The sequence below is a fragment of the Caretta caretta genome, chromosome 8 (assembly GCF_965140235.1).
Source record: "Caretta caretta isolate rCarCar2 chromosome 8, rCarCar1.hap1, whole genome shotgun sequence".
NCBI lineage: Eukaryota > Metazoa > Chordata > Testudines > Cheloniidae > Caretta > Caretta caretta.
The window spans coordinates 14,565,711-14,586,620 of record NC_134213.1 but is presented as its reverse complement, the minus strand read 5'-3'; the positions used below and the strand labels follow the sequence as shown (position 1 = coordinate 14,586,620).

The following is a 20,910-nucleotide window of genomic DNA, read 5'->3' as shown; positions in this document are numbered from 1 at the left end:
AAGGGCAAGGAGCACTTATTCTACTCATTTTAATTCCTATGTTGATTATATGTTCCTGGGATATTTTGATTACTACTAAGTCACACAGCTAGAATGGGAGTAACAATAACCAGGATTTTAATTTCAAATACAAGATGCAAATGAAAGATTTTATGGGTACAGGGCTCAATTCCACTTTATTCTAACACTTACACATTTCTAGTCACCAGTAAGGAAGGAAAGGGAAGATTAGAAAACAGGGGCTAAACATGGTTTATATGGCTGCAATGCTGTGTCCTCAAATGTAGTAAATTGGGCCTGGTCAGTATGTGGACAGGAGTCCTCCAAGTGCCACCTGATGTATGAAACTATTAGTGAGTTGAGAGAGCCTGCTTTTTTCCTTCTTGGTGGTAGGAGCAACAAGGACAAATGCAAAGTACTCCACTTAGGAAGGAACAATCAGCTGGGAAATGACTGCCTAGGAAGGAGTACTACAGAAAGGAATCTGTGGGTCATAGTGGACCACAAGCTAAATATGAGTCAACAGTGTATATAACTGTTGCAAAAAACCTGATCATCATTCTGGGATGTATTAGGAGTGTTGTAAACAAGCTATGACAAGTAATTCTTCTGCGCTACTCTGTGCTGATTAGGCCTCAACTGGAGTAACTTGTATTCAGTTCTGGGTGTGACATTTCAGGAAAGATGTAGACAAAATGGGGAAAGTTCAGAGAAGAGTGGTGGGGCTCTGGCCGGCTCGGGGCTCATCAGCCGCAGGGTGGTGGTGTTTCCGGGCTATGGTCGCAGGGGGAAAGGGAGGTGGGCAGAGTCAGGGCAGCCTCCATCTTCCACTCATGGAGGGAAGATTGAAAAAATTAGGTTTGTTTAGTCCGGAAAAGAGAAGACTGAGAGGGGACATAATTTTTAAGTACATAAATGGTTGTTACAAGGAGGAGAAAGAAAAATTATTAACCTCTGAGGATAGGACAAGAAGCAATGGGCTAAAACTGCAGCAAGGGCACTTTAGGTTGGACATTAGGAAAAATTTCCTATCAGGGTGGTTAAGCACTGGAATAAATTGCCTTGGGAGGTTGTGAAATCTCTGTCAGTGGGAATTTTTAAGAGCAGGACAGACAAACACCTGACAGGGATGGTCTAGATAATACTTAGTCCTGCCACGAGTGCAGGGGGCTGGGCTAGATGAACCTGTGAGGTCCCTTCCAGCCCTATGATTCTAGGATGTGCTAAGAGAGATATAAAACCTTGTGAAAAATCCTCTAGCACTTTTGAGCGATGGGGGTGCTTTAGTCTGAGGCCGCCGCCCGCATTCCCCAGTGAGTAGCGGTGTTCTCGGTTTTCCCTTGCAGCATCCATTAAACCCAATATTCTCCACCGCCCATCCTCACCTATTCTCACGCCCCCGTTACTCCCTAGCGGCAGCTGCAATTCAAGGGCGGGTTGAACAGATTTCGGTGTGGTTAGTCCGGGATCCCTGATTTTTTGGGGGGGACGGGGGACGGGGCGAGGTCTGTAATGTAGCGGTAGGTCACTGACAAACGAGGCGGAGCGGCAGCGGGCAACACCCTCAGGGCTGCGGCCACCGCCGACAATCCAGGGGTTCTCATCGAGTCTCGCTGTGTGCGGCGCTTTTCTCACCGCCCGGAGCCAGGGGACTCAGACACCCGCCCCCGCTCCCACCGGTGCAGCCTTGAGGGGGCCCCCAGCAGCCTCCCGGGCCTCTTCGGCTACAACGAAAAACCACGGCCCTTCGCCCCTTCCGCGCAGACGCTTAGCCGTTCCAACTGCGCATGCGCGCGCATATCCCCCCCCCTTGAGCATAAACCCTCGCGATGCTTCCAGTGGGGGGGGGACCTCTGAGGGAGGAGCTGAGAGTCAATCTCCAGGATAGGGGCGGAACCTGGTGCCACCACGCCCAATCACCACCCCTTCCCCACCCAAGGGTCCACCCCCTTCCCACCACCCTTCTCGCTAATACACCGTGTTAGGCGCCCGCTTTCGCTAGGTTTTATCGGGGCCAAATTTCCAATCGAGGTAGACGGCACGGGAAACCGGGTCCGGGTCGCCTTCGGCTGAATCCTCGGTGGGCCGCTTGTATACGCCGCAGAATGGTCTGGGTTCTTCCCCGCGCGCGACACTAATCCGCCCGCCCGCTCACCTTTTTTATTGGAGCGAAGGAGATTCACAGATAGTCAGCCAGGGCGCCGGCGGGCTGAGGGAGACCAACTCCGGCCGGTAACTTCCATCCAGCCCGGCCGCGTCCCGAGACTTCACCTCACGTTCGCCGGCGCCGGAGGGGCTGGGACGCTGCTAGGGGTCCCCCGGCGATGGGGAGCCGGGTCGCCTGTGGGGAGCATGTGGCGGTTGCCTCCGTCTCCCCCATGTGCTGCTGCCGTTGAGCTGGGAGCCCGGAGCCCCGAGGAGGAGCCAGCCGCCTGGTGAGCAGCGAGGGGGAGCGGGAACCCCCTGCAACTCCCTCACACGGGCTTCCCCCCCCCACCGATCCCGCTTCCCTGAGCCCCCCCGCGACTGGCAGCTCCCCGGCGCCTCCGCATGGCCCTCCCCGAGCGACCCTGGCCCCTCGTCGCTGACACCCTCCTGGCCCCTCGTCAGTGACCCGCAGGCCCCCACGCACGGACGTCTCCGGCCTTGAATCACGGGCGGCCGCCGCCGCCACCCGTGTCTGGCCCATAATCACTGGCACCTCACTTCTCCCGTCTGACCTCAGGTCCCCTGGTCGCTAACCCCCTCCCCACGGCGATTGATCCTTTTCTGAATCTCCCCCCATCCCCGACTCACCTACCCCGATCACTGACCCCCTAATTCCTGGATACTTCCAGTCCACTTCTCTTTAAACCTCCCCCAGGAAGCCCTTTGCCCCCAATTCACCCCACTTCTTCAAACCTTGCCCTTCAAATCCACCCCAGACTGGCCCAGCCACTCCCCTATGCCTTTCCTTTAGCCTGACTCCACTCACCACTTCCTCTAATCCTGACTTCCTTCCCTTTCTCCCCCCCCCCCATACCAAATATTCCTTATACCCATGTTACCGCCAAATTTGACCTTTTCTCTTCCAAAACCTGTACCCTGTCTCTTACAGCCCCAACCCCAAGAACATATGCACCAAGCCACTCAACTGGTCCTCCTTCCAAAAAATCAATAACTACCACCCAGAATCTTCCTGAAAATCAACCCTGCCCTTCCCCTCCCCCTGTTGAAGTTTGATGTAGTGATTAGATTCCCCTATCTTCTGGATTATCTTTCTGGGTGACTGAAGAAACTTTTGCTGCTGGTGCTTCGTCATTTTACTTTTTTTGCACAAAGATTTTTCTGAATGTCATGTGAGATGAAAGGAAGTTTTGGATGTTTGTTTCCAACCTTTGGGAGCTGCATAAGCAAAGGGGAAATGCACCAGAGGAACTGAGCTTCATCTAATTGAGGAAATCTATTATTTGCCAGATACTAATTTCGATGGACTGCTAAAAAGAACAACACAAGCCTGTCACAAAGTTTACATCCTAATTCAGGGAGAAATGAAGGGGGTTGAAAAAGAAGCTTACAACAAAATCTAAACTTGAAGTTTCCATTGCTTTCCTTTTGACCTGGAAGGGATCACTTCATCCCCCCGCCTCCCAAGTAATAAGCTATTTTTGTGGAATTCATAACTGGAGAATTAAAGTAGTAGAATGACCTCTCCTGTGGATCCCAAGATTAAACAGGCATTGCGAAAAAAACCATCAGAAAGGACTCAAGAGGTAATGCATTTTGATTTTGCTTTTCACTTGTTTCTTTGCTTGAGTTTTCTTCTTTTACCAGACAGATCAGCAGTTCAGTGGTATATTTTTTTCATTTATGAAAATTGCAATGCTGACACTCATGGAGTGACACTTTTTGTTTTATAAGCAGGAAATATTCCTCCCACTGAGTTTCCCTTTTTGCAAAATAGGGCCTTTCAAACTCAGCAGCATGTAATGCATTTAGGAGACACAAGGCACTTGTGAAATCATGATTTTCAAAATGGATAGCAGAATAATTCACTGGAATAGATAGAGATTAGGACAGATGTGCCTCATTAAAAATGATATTTATTTCAATCTTGCAAAACTGTCATGAAAAATTACCAGTCCAGATATAATCTACTCACCAACAGCATAATGCAGATTTAAAAAAAAAGATCCTTCCCCAGGGAGTGGGAAAGTAGAAATTTGCAAGACTTTTTTACATTAAAATAGTGAGTTCCAATAAAATGATTAGTTTCTAATCAACCATATTTTGGGGATCAACAGACTGTAGAAGAGCAGCATTATGGGATGTTAATTTCCACCATGGAATGTATGTTTGACAGTCTTTTTGCTTATTATTGGTTTGTTTGCTTACATTTGCTTTTTTGCCTTACTGCAATTTCCATGTGATCAAGAGTTGAAGAGCAGCATGAAAAGATTCACTCCAGTCCTATGTTTGAATCCTTCTGAAATGGGGAAACATCTGTTCTCCCTTGATACTTCATGGAAAGTGAAATGTCCTGCCTGATCTCTTTGAGCTAATTATCAAAAGGCTACATGAAGAGTACTGCTACAGAGATCACTTGAGAAATGTGTTGAGGTGGGACAGTGATTAAAAAAAACAGGATTAATGCATTTTAAGCGACTTGTGCATCCTTCCAATTTTAATATTTACCTTCCATTGGGAGATTTATTGTCCTCTTACTGCCTCCTCTACTCCTCCCACCCCCCCACTTTCTGGTGCCGGAATTAATGATGAGGTACTGTCTGTAAGGGATATGATGATGATATGCATGTTTTCTTGGTTAGTTTGGTAGGTTGGTGATTTTTTTTCTTTCTTGCTGTAACCCTTTGTTGTTCTTCTGCCTTCTTCCAATCGTGATTTGTAGCATTGGATCCCCACGGACCAATGCTGGGACCAGTGCTGTTCAACATATTCATAAATGATCTGGAAAATGGGTGAACAGTGAGGTGGCAAAGTTTGCAGATGATACAAATTACTCAAAATAGTTAAATCCAAAGCAGACTGTGAAGAGTTGCAAAGGGATGTCACAAAACTGGGTGACTGAGCAACAAAATGGCATATGAAATTCAGTGTTGATAAATGCAAAATAATACATGTTGGAAAACATAAGCTTTTGACGGTTTCCCACAATATTCTTTCCAGCAAGTTAAAGAAGCATGGGCTGGTTGAATGGACTATAAGGTGCATAGAAAGCTGTCTAGATCGTCGGCTCAACGGGTAGTGATCAATGGCTCCATGTCTAGTTGGCAGCCGGTATCAAGTGGAGTGCCCCAAGGGTTGGTCCTGGGGCCGGTTTTGTTCAATATCTTCATAAATGATCTGGAGGATGGTGTGGATTGCACCCTCAGCAAGTTTGCAGATGACACTAAACTGGGAGAAGAGGTAGATACGCTGGAGGGTAGGGATAGGATACAGAGGGACCTAGACAAATTGGAGGATTAGGCCAACAGAAATCCGATGAAGTTCAACAAGGACAGTTGCAGAGTCCTGCACTTAGGACGGAAGAATCCCATGCGCCGCTACAGACTAGGGACCGAATGGCTCGGCAGCAGTTCTGCAGAAAAGGACCTAGGGGTTACAGTGGACGAGAAGCTGGATATGAGTCAACAGTGTGCCCTTGTTGCCAAGAAGGCCAATGGCATTTTGGGATGTATATGTAGGGACATTGCCAGCAGATTGAGGGATGTTATCGTTCCCCTCTATTCGACACTGGTGAGGCCTCATCTGGAGTACTATGTCCAGTTTTGGACACTACACTACAAGAAGGATGTGGAAAAATTGGAGAGAGTCCAGCGGAGGGCAACAAAAATGATTAGGGGACTGGAACACATGACTTATGAGGAGAGGCTGAGGGAACTGGGATTGTTTAGTCTGCGGAAGAGAAGAATGAGGGGGGATTTGATAGCTGCTTTCAACTACCTGAAAGGGGGTTCCAAAGAGGATGGCTCTAGACTGTTCTCAGTGGTAGCAGATGACAGAATAAGGAGTAATGGTCTCAAGTTGCAGTGGGGGAGATTTAGGTTGGATATTAGGAAAAACTTTTCCACTAGGAGGGTGGTGAAACACTGGAATGTGTTACCTATGGAGGTGGTGGAATGTCCTTCCTTAGAGATTTTTAAGGTCAGGCTTGACAAAGCCCTGGCTGGGATGATTTAGTTGGGGATCGGTCCTGCTTTGAGCAGGGGGTTGGACTAGATGACCTCCTGAGATCCCTTCCAACCCTGATATTCTATGATTCTATGATAGTCCCAACTATATCTACAAAATGATGGGGATAACTCCCCATGTGGTCACTCAAGAAAGAGATCTTGGAGACTTCGTAGATAGTTCTCTGAAATCGTGCTCAACATGCAGCGGCAATCAAAAAAGCTAACAATGTTAGGAACCATTATCATGTATTTACTGCCTTATTATCTATCACTTCATACACTCACACCTTGAATACTGTGTGCAGTTCTGGTCACCCCATCTCAAAAAAGACATATTATAATTGAAAAAGGTATAGAGAAGGGCAACAAAAATGATTAAGGGTATGGAACAGTTTTCATATGAGGAGAAATTAAAAAGACTGAGATTGTTCAGATTGGAAAAGAGATAACTAAGGGAGGATATGATGGAGGTCTATAAGATTATGAATGGTGTGAAGAAAATGAATAAGGAAGTGTTATTTACTCTTTCATTTAACACAAGAACCAGGGGTCATACAATGAAATTAATAGGCAGCAAGTTTAAAACAAACAAAAGGAAGTACACTATCAAACTTCGTTTCAAGGGGATGTTGTGAAGGCCAAAACTATAACTGGGTTCAAAAAAGAATGAGATAAAATCACAGAATATAAGTCCATACATGGTTATTGGCCAGGATGGTCTGGGATGTAACCCCTTTCTCTGGGTGTCTCTGAGCCTCTGATTGTCAGATGCTGGGACTAGTCAACAGGGGATGGATCACTTGATAATCGCCATATTCTTTTAATTCCCTTTGAAGCATTTGGCATTGCCCACTGTCGGAAGACCGGGTACTGGGCTAGATTGACCATTGGTCTGACCCATTATGGCCATTCTTATGTTTTAGACCTACTTCTAGTATCCGGGGTAGGCATCTACATTGAATGGTCCTGTTTACAATCAATGAGTTGGTATGCCATGCTGTGTTGCTGCATGGGTTTGTTTTTGGGAGCACTTAATGCTTCAGACTTTTCCTGCAAGGTGTAAATACTATTTTTCTTGCAGTACTAGAGTAAAATATTTGAAATACTCTTTTATATTCAGCCCAAGATTTTTTTTGGCACCACTGATTATTACAGAACTCTCTGGGGCAGTTTATAAAGCATCTTGAATAACATGTTTCTAAAAACATAAATTTAAACTAACCCAATAAATATTACATTAATCTTGTCAAATTAAAAATTATATTCTGTAAGTATGCCAAGGCCCTGATCCTGCTTTTGGGCTGGCCTCTGTGGATCCCCAATGACTGCAGTAGAGCTATTTGCAGGTGAAGGGTTTGGTGGTGTGATTCTGATTCCAGAATCGGGGCCTAATTTCTTAGCCTATGTTACTAATAGTTTAAATGTGATTTAAAAAGTAAAAGAAACAAATACCCAACTAGTTAATTTGTCACTGACCTTGATCTTGTAAAGATTTATTCCAGGATCGACAATGTTTGGCACGCGGCCTGCCAGGGTAAGCCCCCTGGTGGGCTGGCCTAGTTTGTTTACCTGCCGCGTCCGCAGGTTCAGCCAATCGTGGATCCCACTGGTCACGGATTGCCGCTTCAGGCCAATGGGGGCTGTGGGAAGTGGCGGCCAGCACATCTCTCGGGCCGTGCCAGGGGGCTTACCCTGGCGGGCCGTGAGCCAAACGTTGCCGATCCCTGATTTATACGCTTGTTTTATAATGGGACTACTCATTCTTAAAGTGTGCTTAAATCTTTGTAAGACTGGGGTCTATGTTCTTTATATTTTGCATGTCTCTCAGTATGGACGATGAAAATCAATGAAATCTATTTCACTTTCTTACTGGGACAGTGCTGGCGTTTTGAACAGTACACATTTTTTAAATAACAGATTTCATAGAATTTTTAAAAATTGTTGAAGCAATTCTGTTAGGCTTGGTTTTATAAGAACTCATTTTTACAAAAAAATGTTACTGTCAAATTTAAACTCGATAGTGTCATTAATCAATTTTTTTTTAAAAAAAATCAAAATTACAGTGTAACTTTTTCTCTTAGGCCCTGATTTTGCAATTAAATGCATCGTCTGCCCGCCCACATGGCAAGATCAAAGCCTCATTTGTTAGCACCTAATCTCCTGTGTCAAAAGTGGTATTACTGATACAGAAAAGTCTCTTTGGAAAACTCATATCTAACAGACAACTAATCTGCCTGTTAATTTTCATACGTGAGTGGCTCTGCTATCCAAATTAAGATAGTTATTAGCAATTTTGCCAGAAAGTTACTATTCTTATATTTTGTAAATAGAAAAACTTTTTTTTTTTTTTTTTAGTAAAATGTATACAATTTACTTCAAGAAGCTATTGTTGTTCTGATGATGTCGCATAGTAGAGACATATTGTGTTCAACATGATCAAGGTTTTCATTCCTGATTGCGCAGATTCTTGTGATTGTAAATCTCTGTGCTGGAGCAAGATTTCTTTCTTGTCATAACATTCCAATTCTTGTCTAATATACGTAACTTGTGTACTAACATGTAGGCACTTGATTTCTGTTTTGAGTAGGTACTTTATGCATTAATATTTTTAATTTCCTTGTGAAAAACATTAACCTGCTTTTGAGATATCAAATTAATAATTATTTTGATAATCTGCTGGAGATACTTTTGTATTGGTGGTTCTGTTATACTAAGGTATTCCTCTCTTGTATTGCCAACCTAAAGATAGTATGGACCACTTATTCCATATTCATGGAAATTTGCATATATGAAGCAAAGCAGGCTGCTGCTTTGTTTGTTGTGTGGAAAATCTTCTAAAATGTCTATTCCTAGATTTACTTTACTAAACATGAGATATTACTTGGAACCTTGTTGTATCCTGTGTTTTGACTAAGATGGGAAGGTCTTGTGATCAAGAGTGATCAGTTGATAGGTTGTCATGGAATGATTAATCACAGAAGCTTATTTGCATTGTGACACACAGTTTATTGTTGTGGGGACAGATCCTCCACTAGAGTGATTTGTTATTGAAACTATCTTGTTCCCCCTACCCCCCCCCCATACGTGACAGTTTATTGACAAAGCATTGTCTGTAATAGACAAACATTTACTTTACAGTATTTTAAATGTATATAAAAACTTTAATATTTTGAAATCTGAGTATATAAAAGAACTTGAGGGAAGGATTTGCTGTTCTTCTAATACTCCAGGCATGGTTATCCTAATGATAGCTTGGTATTAAATAGGGGAATATTTATACATGCAGAACCCTTAACTTTTACAAACAGAGGTGATGGTATTTGATGGGTTTCATGTAGTGCCTTAGCTCTTCAATGTAATATATCACTGTGTATATTTTACATGTGTTACTAATGTATATATTGAACAGTGTGGTTTGAGGATATTTTAAATGAAGGAATTGTCATTTGCTCAAACAAATTGAGGGTGTGTGAGTGTTTACATCAGTGTATACAGCATCATTAAAGGTCTCTTACTTGTTTGAGTCCCTGAATCCCTTGTCTGATCCATACAAGAGCTGTGATAGTGTTCTGTGATGGAGAGTTGCTTAACGGCTAAAGATAATGTCTGAGCTGGCAGGGTAAGATATTAATTTAAATACAAGGTAACTTATGCCAATAGTCTTCTTGCTCTCACTGTCTTCTCTTTTCAATGGACCCTGTTCCCTCTTTTTGCACAGATTTTTGAATGACTGTTCTTGTTATGGATTCCCTCCATAATGGCAGATTGGACTTAATTTGCCTTTGGAGACTTAGACTAGTTTGTAATTTAAAAGAACATAATATGACTCCTTTTGTAGTATGTTCTGTTTCAGTATTTTTTGGGGTGTGTGTGTGTGTTAATGTTAATATTCCTATTATTTGGAAACAAACCCTGTTTTTCTTCTCCTCCCTCCTCCCCCTCCCCTTTTTTTAAAACAATGGAAGGAAAAAAATCACACTGTAATCTGCTCAAGAATTGTATTAATAAAACAGTCCGAGGGAAGTGTCAGGATATATTGGCTTTTCAATACGTAAGAAATATTTTTGCATTAATCTGAATCGTGTAATTGTACAGCATATCCAGATATTTTAGTGTACCCAGACACTACAGTGATGGGCACTATAAAATGGCTGTAATAAATAAATAAATATAAATTACTGCTGGCAGCATAACAGAGACTCTGTTGTACTGCAGCACAGCTGAGACAAATAGAAGAGAACATCTGCTTCTTGTTTCTAGAAATAACTGGTATTTTAAAGTAGTTTTTTCAAGCCTCTATTAATTTTTGGTAAGCTTAGGAGGTGAAATATGGGAGTAGTATTTGTTAAAATCCATTTTTTTAGTACTTTATTTGAAAGCTATATGGCTCACAGCGCTTAACAGGGTCTATGTTAAAAGGCTATTAACTTAATTTGTCTGAATCTCTGCAAATAGTACTGGACATTCACAAATGTCATATAAAACTAGAAAGAAACCTTTTGTGCTAACTTAAATTACAGCTTCTGGTTTGTATTTAATAAACATTCTAATGTTAGTATCTGGGCCTCATGAGGGAAATATGATTCCGGCCATTTTTTTTTTTTTTTTTTTTACTACTGTGTCTTGCTTTGCCCTCCTCTTGTTAGTGTGATGTGCCAATTCTAATCTGTCTTCTTAAAACCTTTTTTATGGAAATGAGAATTTTGGTCTCAAACTGAAAGAAGGGTAATAATAATTTAGTGCAAAAATATCTCACTTCCGGATGTAACATATTGTAGCTGTGCTGTTTTGGTATTCTTAATCATAGAAGCTGGCATTTAAAGTATATGTTGGGAACCTACTACAAAGGTAAACTCGCCATATCAGGAGGTAGCTAGTCCCCCCACAACAAGTAATATAATATGACCAGTTCTGAATCCTGATCCTGCAAATACTAGGGTACATGCTTATCAGTGGGACTACTCACAGTACCTAAAGTTAAGCAGGTGCCTAAGGGTTTGTCTACATGGGGAAATTGACTAGCCCAGGTATAGTAAGAATAGCTATTCCAGGATAACTCCCCATGTGGTCACTATAACTGGAATCATTACACTGCTTTGAAAGTTTATTCCCTTATAACTACCCTACTCAATTTCCTGGTGTAGACAAGCTGAATCTCTTCACATAGTTGCCCCCTTCATCGAGCCTATTTCTTGAGGCTGAGAGCTAAGTCCAAGATTTGGCCCACTAGACGTTATTGCACAAAATTCTGACACAACATTTTTTTTTTTTTGAATGCTTCTTTAACATCTTTCAGGCTGGTAATCAATATTAACCCAAATTTAGCACTGAAATTGATAATATGCAAGATGCATCCTTCTTTTCATTACACTCTCTCTTAAAACCTTAAAAATGCCAAACAAAATATATAAACTTCATATTTAATTGTCTTTTAACTTGAAAGCATGTGAGCCTGCAACCGAAAGGTTTTATAACTAATACAAATTAACAGCAGTGACTGCAGCTTTCCAGGGATTAAATCTGTTCAGATGGATATCCATTTAGTAATTTGCAAGGCTGGGTACTTGGACCTTTGAAAACCAAATTTTGTAAACAATGCATAGCTTATCAGTAAGTCAAGGAAGAGATTGCTAACGGGGAGTGATATGTTGATAGTTTGCTACTAATAAATACCTGGCAGCAGAGTTTTATACTGTGAACACATTATCAGAGCAGAGAATGGCAATAATTGATCTTTGGAGTCACACGGACGTAAGCACTAGTGCTCATACGTAGTCTTGCAATAATAAATACTTTTTATTTTTCTCTGAGTGATGTTAGTAAAATATTAGGAGTGTAGCCCTGAGAAAAGCCTAGAGGGCAGAGCTTTTAGGGCTGAGTGCTGTCTGAAAGGGGCTTACATCTATGAGAAAAGAAGCTCTTGTTGTTTGATTCCTGCTGTGTTCAGGGAAACAGAACCATGATGGGGCTTGCCACCATCCCAATCAGGAGAAGGCTAATGAGCATCTTTGGTTCTAAATAGGTGCACCTGCAGAGCCTGCTCTGCATGGAAGAAGCAAGCTTAAAAGGGAGAACTTGTCACTGGAAGGGGTGGCAACCAGTAGGAATACTGCTATGCCTCAGAGTTAGCTGACTCTTGCAACAGAGTTGCTGAGAGGAAGACAGCTTGTAAACCTCCACCGCCCACAAGGACTCACCAGACCAGATTCAAGCTGATCTCCGTAGGGAAGAATTGAAGATAAACTCTGACCCATTGTTTAGCTGTATTAACCATATGTAACCACCATAAACAAGCCAGACCCCATCAATGCTCTTAAATGAAAACTCAGAGACTGAACATTCCCTTAATTGGAAAATCCCCATGCCTGTGAATCCAGAAAGACTAGAGCAAGGTTGCCAAAGGGAAAAAGGACTTTGGAAGATAAGCTGAAAACACCCAAGCGGGACCAGGTGAAGTCTCTGCCTGTCACAAGGGCTTTGTACATTCCTCTTAAATAAACAGGATTGCATCAAAGGAACATCTGAGCTTATCACCAATTTCTCCTCATTGGAATAACTTATAAGATCCCGAATCTTTGGTGAAATGCATGAGTCAAAAGGGGTAACAGTATTATCTCCCTTCTATGTCATGGGAGAAATAAAGTAGAAAATTCAAATGTTTTGCTGAAGGTGACATGGTGAACTAGTAGCTGAATTTTGGAAAACAAATACTTGGGAGTTTCTGTGCTTTGTCCACTATGCAGCTGCTCTGTATTCTGAATGTTAAGTAGAAAAACTAACATTGAATATTAACTCTGAAAAGGAACAAATTCCTTAGCACCCTTGATTCCTGGAATTATTATATCAGATTACCATTGGTACAATGTACAACCATAGCTATCAGGTTTAGGAGCAATCTAGTAAATGAGTTCAGGATGATGGTCTCAGTTTTCTCTTCATACTGTCTTGGCACATCTTGAAGTTAGTGACTGACACAGCTTTTAAAACTTCCCATGGCCAGATCTAGGGAGAATTAGGTGTATAGGGAAAATCTTGTTGCCTACCGAATGGGACAGCTCTGGGAATTTAACAATACACAGTCAGCATCTGGTTTTAACCAATAAAATCAAAGAGATTCTTCCTTAGCTTCATTTTCTCTTGCTCCCAACTAAATAAGGGAATTTAATGCCCATAAGTAGTGCTACATTGGCAACCCTAGAGGCTGAAGCATAGTCTAGTCAATAGGACGTTAGACTGGGGCTCAGTAAACCAGATTCTGTTCCTGCCTCTGCCACTAACCTGATATATTACAACTTCACCTGTCTGTGCCTCTGTTTTTCCTCCTATCCTAATCCTAGTTCATTTGTAAGCTCTTTGGGAAGCAATTCTCTCTTGCCATGTGTTTGTACAGTTGCCTAATAAAAAGGGGCCCTGATCTCAGCTTGGGCCTCTAGATGCTATTGTAGTATAAATAATTAAGTGGCTCATCATGGACAGTGCAATTGCCTCACCAATATTCCTCAAGGCAGCTCAGCTTCCATGGCCCATTCATTCCTTGACTTCTCTGAGATGACCAGCAAGGGTGCTTATTATGGTGGATTATGTGACTCTTGTCCATTAGAATTTCTAGGATAAAATATTGAGACCACTGTGTGACTATTGGTTAGTAGTGGCTTTTGTTTAGTGTCCACCTGAATAAAATTCAAAACTGGCTCCATACTGTATTCCCAGTTGCCTGATCCATCCAATCCCCTGATTTCCACTCCTCCCGCACCTTCAACTGACCTCTGGGTTTGAAAATCATCTCTATACTTGACATGCATTAAACTGTTCTTCCTTTTGCAGTTGTACTTTGGAAAGACTGATGAAATAACACTTTCTGAAAGACACATTAGGATAGTATGCAAAGCTGAACATGACTATTCAAGTACTGTATATGCTCAATTGCCTTTTACTCAGTTTATAGTATGAAAATGTCCTACTCCATGTTCCAGTCCAAAACCTCTAAAGAATAATTGTTAAATGAGATCTTTTCCTATTTAACTGTAACAAAATATCTGAAATCATTAATATCACCACTAATTACACTTTGTCAGATATTATTTATAAGTGAAACTATTTTAAAATCAACTGAAGTATAATTGAGTATAGAACATATTATGTTTTATAAAAAGTTTGTCTTCAAATATAAGATTTGTAGTGGCTTGATGATGCAACTTTAACTAGAATAGTGATTGCTATATTTTGCGACATTGACTGTTCACGGAGTACTATTTTTGAATGGATAGATTAGAAGACTTCCTAGCATTCACCGTTGGATTAATTTAGCTTAGAGACGTACGTCAGTATTATTTTTGTGAGTCTTGGACAAGTACAATATTCATAAATGAAAGTAAAAAAAAAAAAAAAAAAGAGGACTTGTGGCACCTTAGAGACTAACCAATTTATATGAGCATAAGCTTTCATGAGCTACAGCTCACTTCATCGAATGCATCTGATGAAGTGAGCTGTAGCTCACAAAAGCTTATGCTCAAATAAATTCTTTTTGCGAATACAGACTAACATGGCTGCTACTCTGAAACCTGTCATTAGTGGTTTAAGGAACTGTCATGGACAAGCACGTTATTTAATTTTCAGTTGGTCTACCAAAGTTATTGTCTACGTTAGCACCTTGAACAAGTATGAGTAGGCAGTATTGAGAATTTTGAAGCTGCTGCATGTTTGGGGTTGTTTTTAAAATATATGTAGCACCAGTCTCCATATGAACTTCTTCCATTTAGAAGTTGTTTTTAAACAACATTCAGAGATTGGAGGAGGGACAAGGCAACTTAAATAGAAATAGTGTGCCTTTTAAAAGCAATTTTTTTAAATTAAAAAAATCTCCTACAGTGGTGTGAACCCAAACTGTAAAATGTGTGTGAAAACCAGAGGAAAAACTTACCACTTCACTTACATTTTCAAGCTGAGTGAAATGCCAAAAGTAAACCAGTACCATAAACTCTTAAAAAGTAAATGACGCTTTCAGCAATATTTATTTATCACCTAAATTGGTACTGGTAGGTAACACAGGAACACGGCTTAGAGAGTTCTCTCATGTGATGGTCACTGTTCTGGGAGTTTTCCCATCCCCATGGCAAGAGAGGCCTGAACAAGACTTGCTCATTGGCTAGAGACTTAGCTTTTCTTTCTAGGAAAATTGAATGCCTTCAAAAATAACTTTTCATGATTGTTGTGATTTCTAACATGCAGTCCTTACTGAATCACAAGAACATCTCAAACTTCTCTTCAGTTGCATTTCCATGTTGCCTCCTCACATGGATTTCTGCTTTTTTGCCTGCTCGGATTCAGAGGCAATTCTACAGCTGTCAATCACGGACCTACAGAAGGCACAACTATTTGTGTAAACTAAACAAGTGTGAACACAGGAGCAGAATTGAGGGGTTTTTAAGTTTTCTTTTGATGTTGCAGCATAGAATTTTTTTACCTTTTGGCCCACAAACCAGCAGAAAAATAGACATACTACTTCCACCACTGTGATAAATGCTCTTAGATTTTGTGCATAGGATCTGAAAGTGCTATTTTCTTTTCTAGAAGAACAGAGACTTGTCAGACTCTGTAGATGACCTATAGGAGAAGTTGAATTCCCCTTACATTTCCATCCGACACCAAAGGGTCAGCCAGAATGAGCTGGTGAGCATGCCTCTCAACATCCTACACCCACTGCTCCTCTCACATCACCATTACACTGATTCCTTCATGCATTGGAAAGCCTGCAGCTATCCAGGATTGTGTTTGTGTGAGAAGGCCTCAAATTACTGTGCATTACTAACTCTAGCAACAATAGTATGTGTGTAGGCATTATTTGTAGCATTTTCAGGGTTTGTACTTAGTGAGTTACATTGCTTTTTACCTTGTCTTCTGTAGCTTAGTATGCTTCCATGCTTGCTTGTCTGCTGAATGTAATTTCCAAGTCTGATTCATTTAAAATTAGATGGTGAGTAACCGTATGGTTTCATCACAGGAAATCAGTGGACAGATTGCTGCATGCATCGTCTTGTAGCTTTTAACACCTAAAGTTTCTGCCTCAGTGTTCCTTAAGGTATTTATTCTGTTAAGAGTGCCAAAAAATAATGTTTAAATAATTTAAAATTTTAAATAAGCAAGTGTGAGAAGCAGCAATATTAATAAAAATGACTAGTATGAGAAGTGTTGCAAGTTAGCCGCTCTCACAGCTTCCAGCAATTCTAAATCCAATCTGCAATGGAATTCAAGAGTCTGTATTTTAAACTATAGTGCATTGAGGTATTTTTATATATGAAAGAAATATCTACTTCATTGCATTGCCTGATCCTATTTCTGCGCAATGAGGAAATTTGCTTAAAGGAAAAGTTATTTTGTTTTTTTACAGATGAAATTCCGTAAATTTTAAGCTCCAATTTCAATAGCCAATCAGTGAGGCACTAAACAATTACTCTGACCACAGGTAACACCACTGCAACTAGGTTTGCATGACTTACTGTTATTTTTTAGATTCTATCTGGAAGGTGCCCAAAATACGTCAGAGATTTGTGGTGGAAATCTCATCTCTTTGTTCTAGATTGAGAATCTCTCATGCCATAAGATTGATTAAAAACTATGTATCAATGGCATGCATTTGCTTTTCTTAAAATTTATATTAGTATCGTTGAACTTGGTGGAAAATGCTTGTGTAGCTGTGCAAAAAACTTGAAAGCATAAATGATTTTCTGCTGAAATTTTGCACCAGTGTGCTTAATTTTTTGAAGGTGCTACAGTGTTTTCTATGTAAATAGTCTTACATTTAAGTTGTGACTTGACAACTTAGAAAAGCCTTTTTGGAAATTAAATACTGCATTTCATTTCTGCTGTTAAAAGTATTGGAAGCATATGTGTGCTTAGTATAGAGTTTGAATGCTTGGGGCTGCCAGAAATGGAATGATTTTTTTTTTTCATTGTAAATGATGATTTGCCTTGATATTGTTCCCTGAATTTTTTTTTGAAAATCATTTACTTTCTAATGAGCAGTTGTAGTCATGTATTAAAGGCAATTTCCCTTTGTTTCTAAACATAAACAATTTGATAAAATTATTTCTGAATCTGTTCAAGAGTAGTTGCCAAGATTGCTGTGCATAGTGTGAGATAATTAAGATACACTCCGGAGTTCTTGAAATGCATTTTACAGCAGGGGTGGGCAAACTTTTTGGCCCAAAGGCCACATTGGGGTGCGAAACTGTATGGAGGGCTGGGGAAGGATGGCTGTGCCTTCCCAAACAGCCTGGCTCCCGCCCCCCTACCTGACCCCTCCCACTTCCCACCCCATGACAGCTTCCCTCAGAACCCCGACCCATCCAACCCCCCCTGCTCGTTGTCCCCTGACTGCCCCCTCCCGGGACCCCTGTCCTTAACTTCCCGCCTCTAGGACCTCATCCCCTATCCAAACCCCCTCTGCTTCCTGTCCCCTGACTGCCCCGCCCCCTAGCCACACCCCTGCCCCCTAAGTGCTCCCTGGGATCCCACCCCTTATCCAACTGCCCCTGCTCCCCTGCCCCTTATCCAACCCCCCGGCCCTGGCATGGCCCCCTTACCATGCCACTCAGAGCAGCATGTCTGGCAGCCACGCAGCCCGGCTGGAGCCAGACATGCTGCTGCACAGCCCTGCTTGAGCGCGTAGCCCTGCCGCCCAGAATGCTGCCTGCGCGGCATTGTGGCTGTGCGGGAGGGGGGACAGCAGAGGAGGGGCCGGGGGCTAGTCTCCCCAGCTGGGAGCTCAGGGGCCGGGCAGAACAGTCCTGTGGGCCGGATGTGGCCCACGGGCCGTAGTTTTCCCACCTCTGCTTTACGTTTTTTAAATCTGACACTTCTGTGCAGATGAACTTTTCGTTTGACAGAAGTTGTCCCTTCTGCTAGAAAGTAGTGTTTTATTTTTCTTGAACTCTATGTTCATCTTTATTATATTTGCATGTTAGATTATACCTATTTCTAAGTTAACAGGTATGGTTTCCTTTAGAAACCGGAAAGTTTGATATATTTGTTATATGTAGGTGTTGGATCATATTAAAGAAGTTCTGTATTAAAATCACAAATGAGTTTGATTCCCCAGAGTTTAAATTCCAGGGTATTACTAATTAAGAGGTCTCTTGGTTTTTGGTACTGTTTCTCTCCCTCTATGTATGAAACTTGCAAGCTGCTAATTGTGTTAGTACATTCTAAGACAGAGTCTGTTCTCAAAGCAATTCACAGAGAGAGAGACTCAAAGCAATACTCTAACAACAGAAACAGCACCCAGAGACTCCCCACCCTTTTGTTGTATTAACAACTGTGATTAAAATAGAGATAGAGGATGTATGTGGATGGATGCTTGGTGTGGATAATAACTGAATGATCAGGGAGGTGCCAGCCTAAGAATCCAGTGTCCAGTGGAAATAACCAAGTCAAGTGGAAATAACCAGAGGACCCCACCCGGAGGGCAGACTGGAATTCACCCAACAGCCTCAAGAATGGGAGAACCAAAGAACAAGATAACATCTTGGAGCCGTCAGGAATGTGCTATCTGCTGATTGATTCAGCAACAGCATGATGAAGCAATTCCCATAGACTGGCATAGGAAGAAATTCCTATAAAAATAGACTCTAAAAAGTGAGAACTTTGGGGTCTGATTCTGCAAACCAACTTCCAGGAGCATCAGATGAGCATCTGACAAGGCCCTGCTCCCTCCTCATGTCCAGGCCACCTGGCCAGTGGCTTCGCATGAGCAACTCTAAGGCTGGTAACTATGATTACAACCTTGCAGAACCTGTGTGTGTGTGTGTTTGTATGAATGAATGTGTGAATAAATATGAGATTGAATGGCATGTTATAGCTATAACTAACTGCTTACTATGATTCTTTCTGTATTCACAATAAATGTGGTATTTTGCCTTTTTCCCTTTAATAAGATCCTGCTGGTTTTTATTTTATTGGTATAACATAGGTGTCCCATAAAACAAATATTAAACTAAATACATTGGCTTAATGAAAATCCTCACAACCTCACTTGGATTCTTAATCATTTTATCAGAAACTACTCATGAATGTCAGAGTTTCAAATAATTCTATAGTCTTTTTCCCCTTTCAGCTCCTGACCCTCTTCTCCTGAGCTAGCTTCTGAACATACAACAGTGAGATCTTGCATTACAGCCCTGGTTTCTGGCTGAAAGGTTTACTGATGAGGCACTTCCTTTTTGGCTTTCGGAAGGCAGAAGGTGTATGTGAAGAACTTAAACCCTTTCTCCTATATGGCAGCATGTAAAGTCTATTGCTTTAAAAAAACTAGTCCTACCCTGGCTTCTAGTTACTCTTCCTGAAGAGTAAAAATCCAGGATAACTTCTGACTTCTTAAGTTGGTTATGGTACTTTATTTTATCATCTTCATAGTACTCCATGGCACCATGCACTTACAGAAATTATCAGGTCACAAATGCAGCAACCAGGTTTCCAAGGTAGATAAAAAGAAATCATTTATTAAATTTTTGAGATCACTGTTGTAAATAAAAAGTCTGAGTTAATTTTAATTTTGCTATTTCCCATTTTATAGTCTTAAATTGCTAGATGTTTTGTGCTTTTTGGTTAGTTTACTAATTGTGAGTAGAATTTCAAATATTAGATGTCTTTTAGTTAGAAATTTCTTTGCAGAAATGTTAACGTATACTGCAAAAGATAAGTCCAAGGCTTCATTAACAACCGTACTAAGAGAACATTCTGGAGACATGGGAGTTGTAGAAGAAGGGTGGGGGAAGGTGTGAGAGAGGTGGGAGTGAATGTCAAATACTCTTGGCATTTGGATCTGTTGCCAAGGGAGAGGAACTGCCTTTTTTGTCCCATCCTTGTCTCCGAAGTCTGAACAGATTTGGAGTTGGGGAGGGGGTTGATTCCTCAGAGAAAAATGGAATCACAGTCCCTTTATGTATGAATAAAAATGTATCATTTATCACTGTTTTTTTATAAAGGAAATATTTTCTTATTTATGTAGTAGATCAATTTTTTTTAAATAGGCTGTGTGTATAGGACAGAAACAATTTTTCCATAACATCTATTTTTAACAAATTGATTCATAGGCTTGTAGTAATCGGTGTAAGTATGGGCTCAGTGTCAACTTTTACTACAACTAGAGAGAGACAACAGGATGTGCTGTCATAAGAAATGTTATGTTTTCTGTTACAGTGCTCCCCAAGAAGCAGAATTCTGCCAGGCATATTCTCATAAAAAATAAATTGGCAGTTTACCCAAAGTTCTTCTTAGAGCATTTGTCTGCATAGGTTCTAGTGTGGATATGTGCACCCTATGTGCATGAACACAGAATCTTTTAGCCAGTGGCATCCATTGGGGCTGTGCATGCGCCCTGTATGTTCTCATGACTCCCTTCAGAGGGTATAAAGAACAGAACAGCCCCAGCTGCCACCTATTTCATTCTTGCCTCCATTGGCAGTGAGATAGAACTACACAACGTCCATTTGCTTTCCTGTACAATGTTAGATTAGGTTTAGGCTTTAGTTAAGTGCCTGTGTGGTGTCTTCATATTGTTTTGTTGTGTGAGAGCAAAACCCACAAGTTGGTTAGGAAATATTGTCTGCAAGAAGTGGTGGCGGTGGTGGCCTCAGAGTGAATTTTAGCACAGCAGATCTAGCTCTTTACAAATGTCTGTTTGGCTTGGATGCATGCATATCTGAGATGAGTGAATACTACTCCATTTTAACAGAGGAAC

At 41.4% G+C, this 20,910-nt stretch overlaps 1 protein-coding gene across 14 annotated transcripts in view; it reads left to right on the top strand.

Annotated features, from left to right (window-relative positions):
* Positions 1–2,028: 2,028 nt before the first annotated feature.
* The window catches only part of RAPGEF6 (Rap guanine nucleotide exchange factor 6), a 238,253-nt gene continuing 219,371 nt past the window's right edge, over positions 2,029–20,910 (top strand). For 5 of the 14 annotated variants that reach the window (XM_075131297.1, XM_075131295.1, XM_075131296.1 and 2 more), the window contains exon 1: positions 2,030–3,752. In XM_075131297.1, the coding sequence (XP_074987398.1) occupies positions 3,684–3,752 (69 nt within the window). In that variant the 5' untranslated portion in view covers positions 2,030–3,683. Of the gene's footprint in view, positions 3,753–9,739; positions 9,793–20,910 lie in introns of those variants that run through there. The other 9 variants (XM_075131293.1, XM_075131291.1, XM_075131292.1 and 6 more) reach the window with 5 other exon arrangements.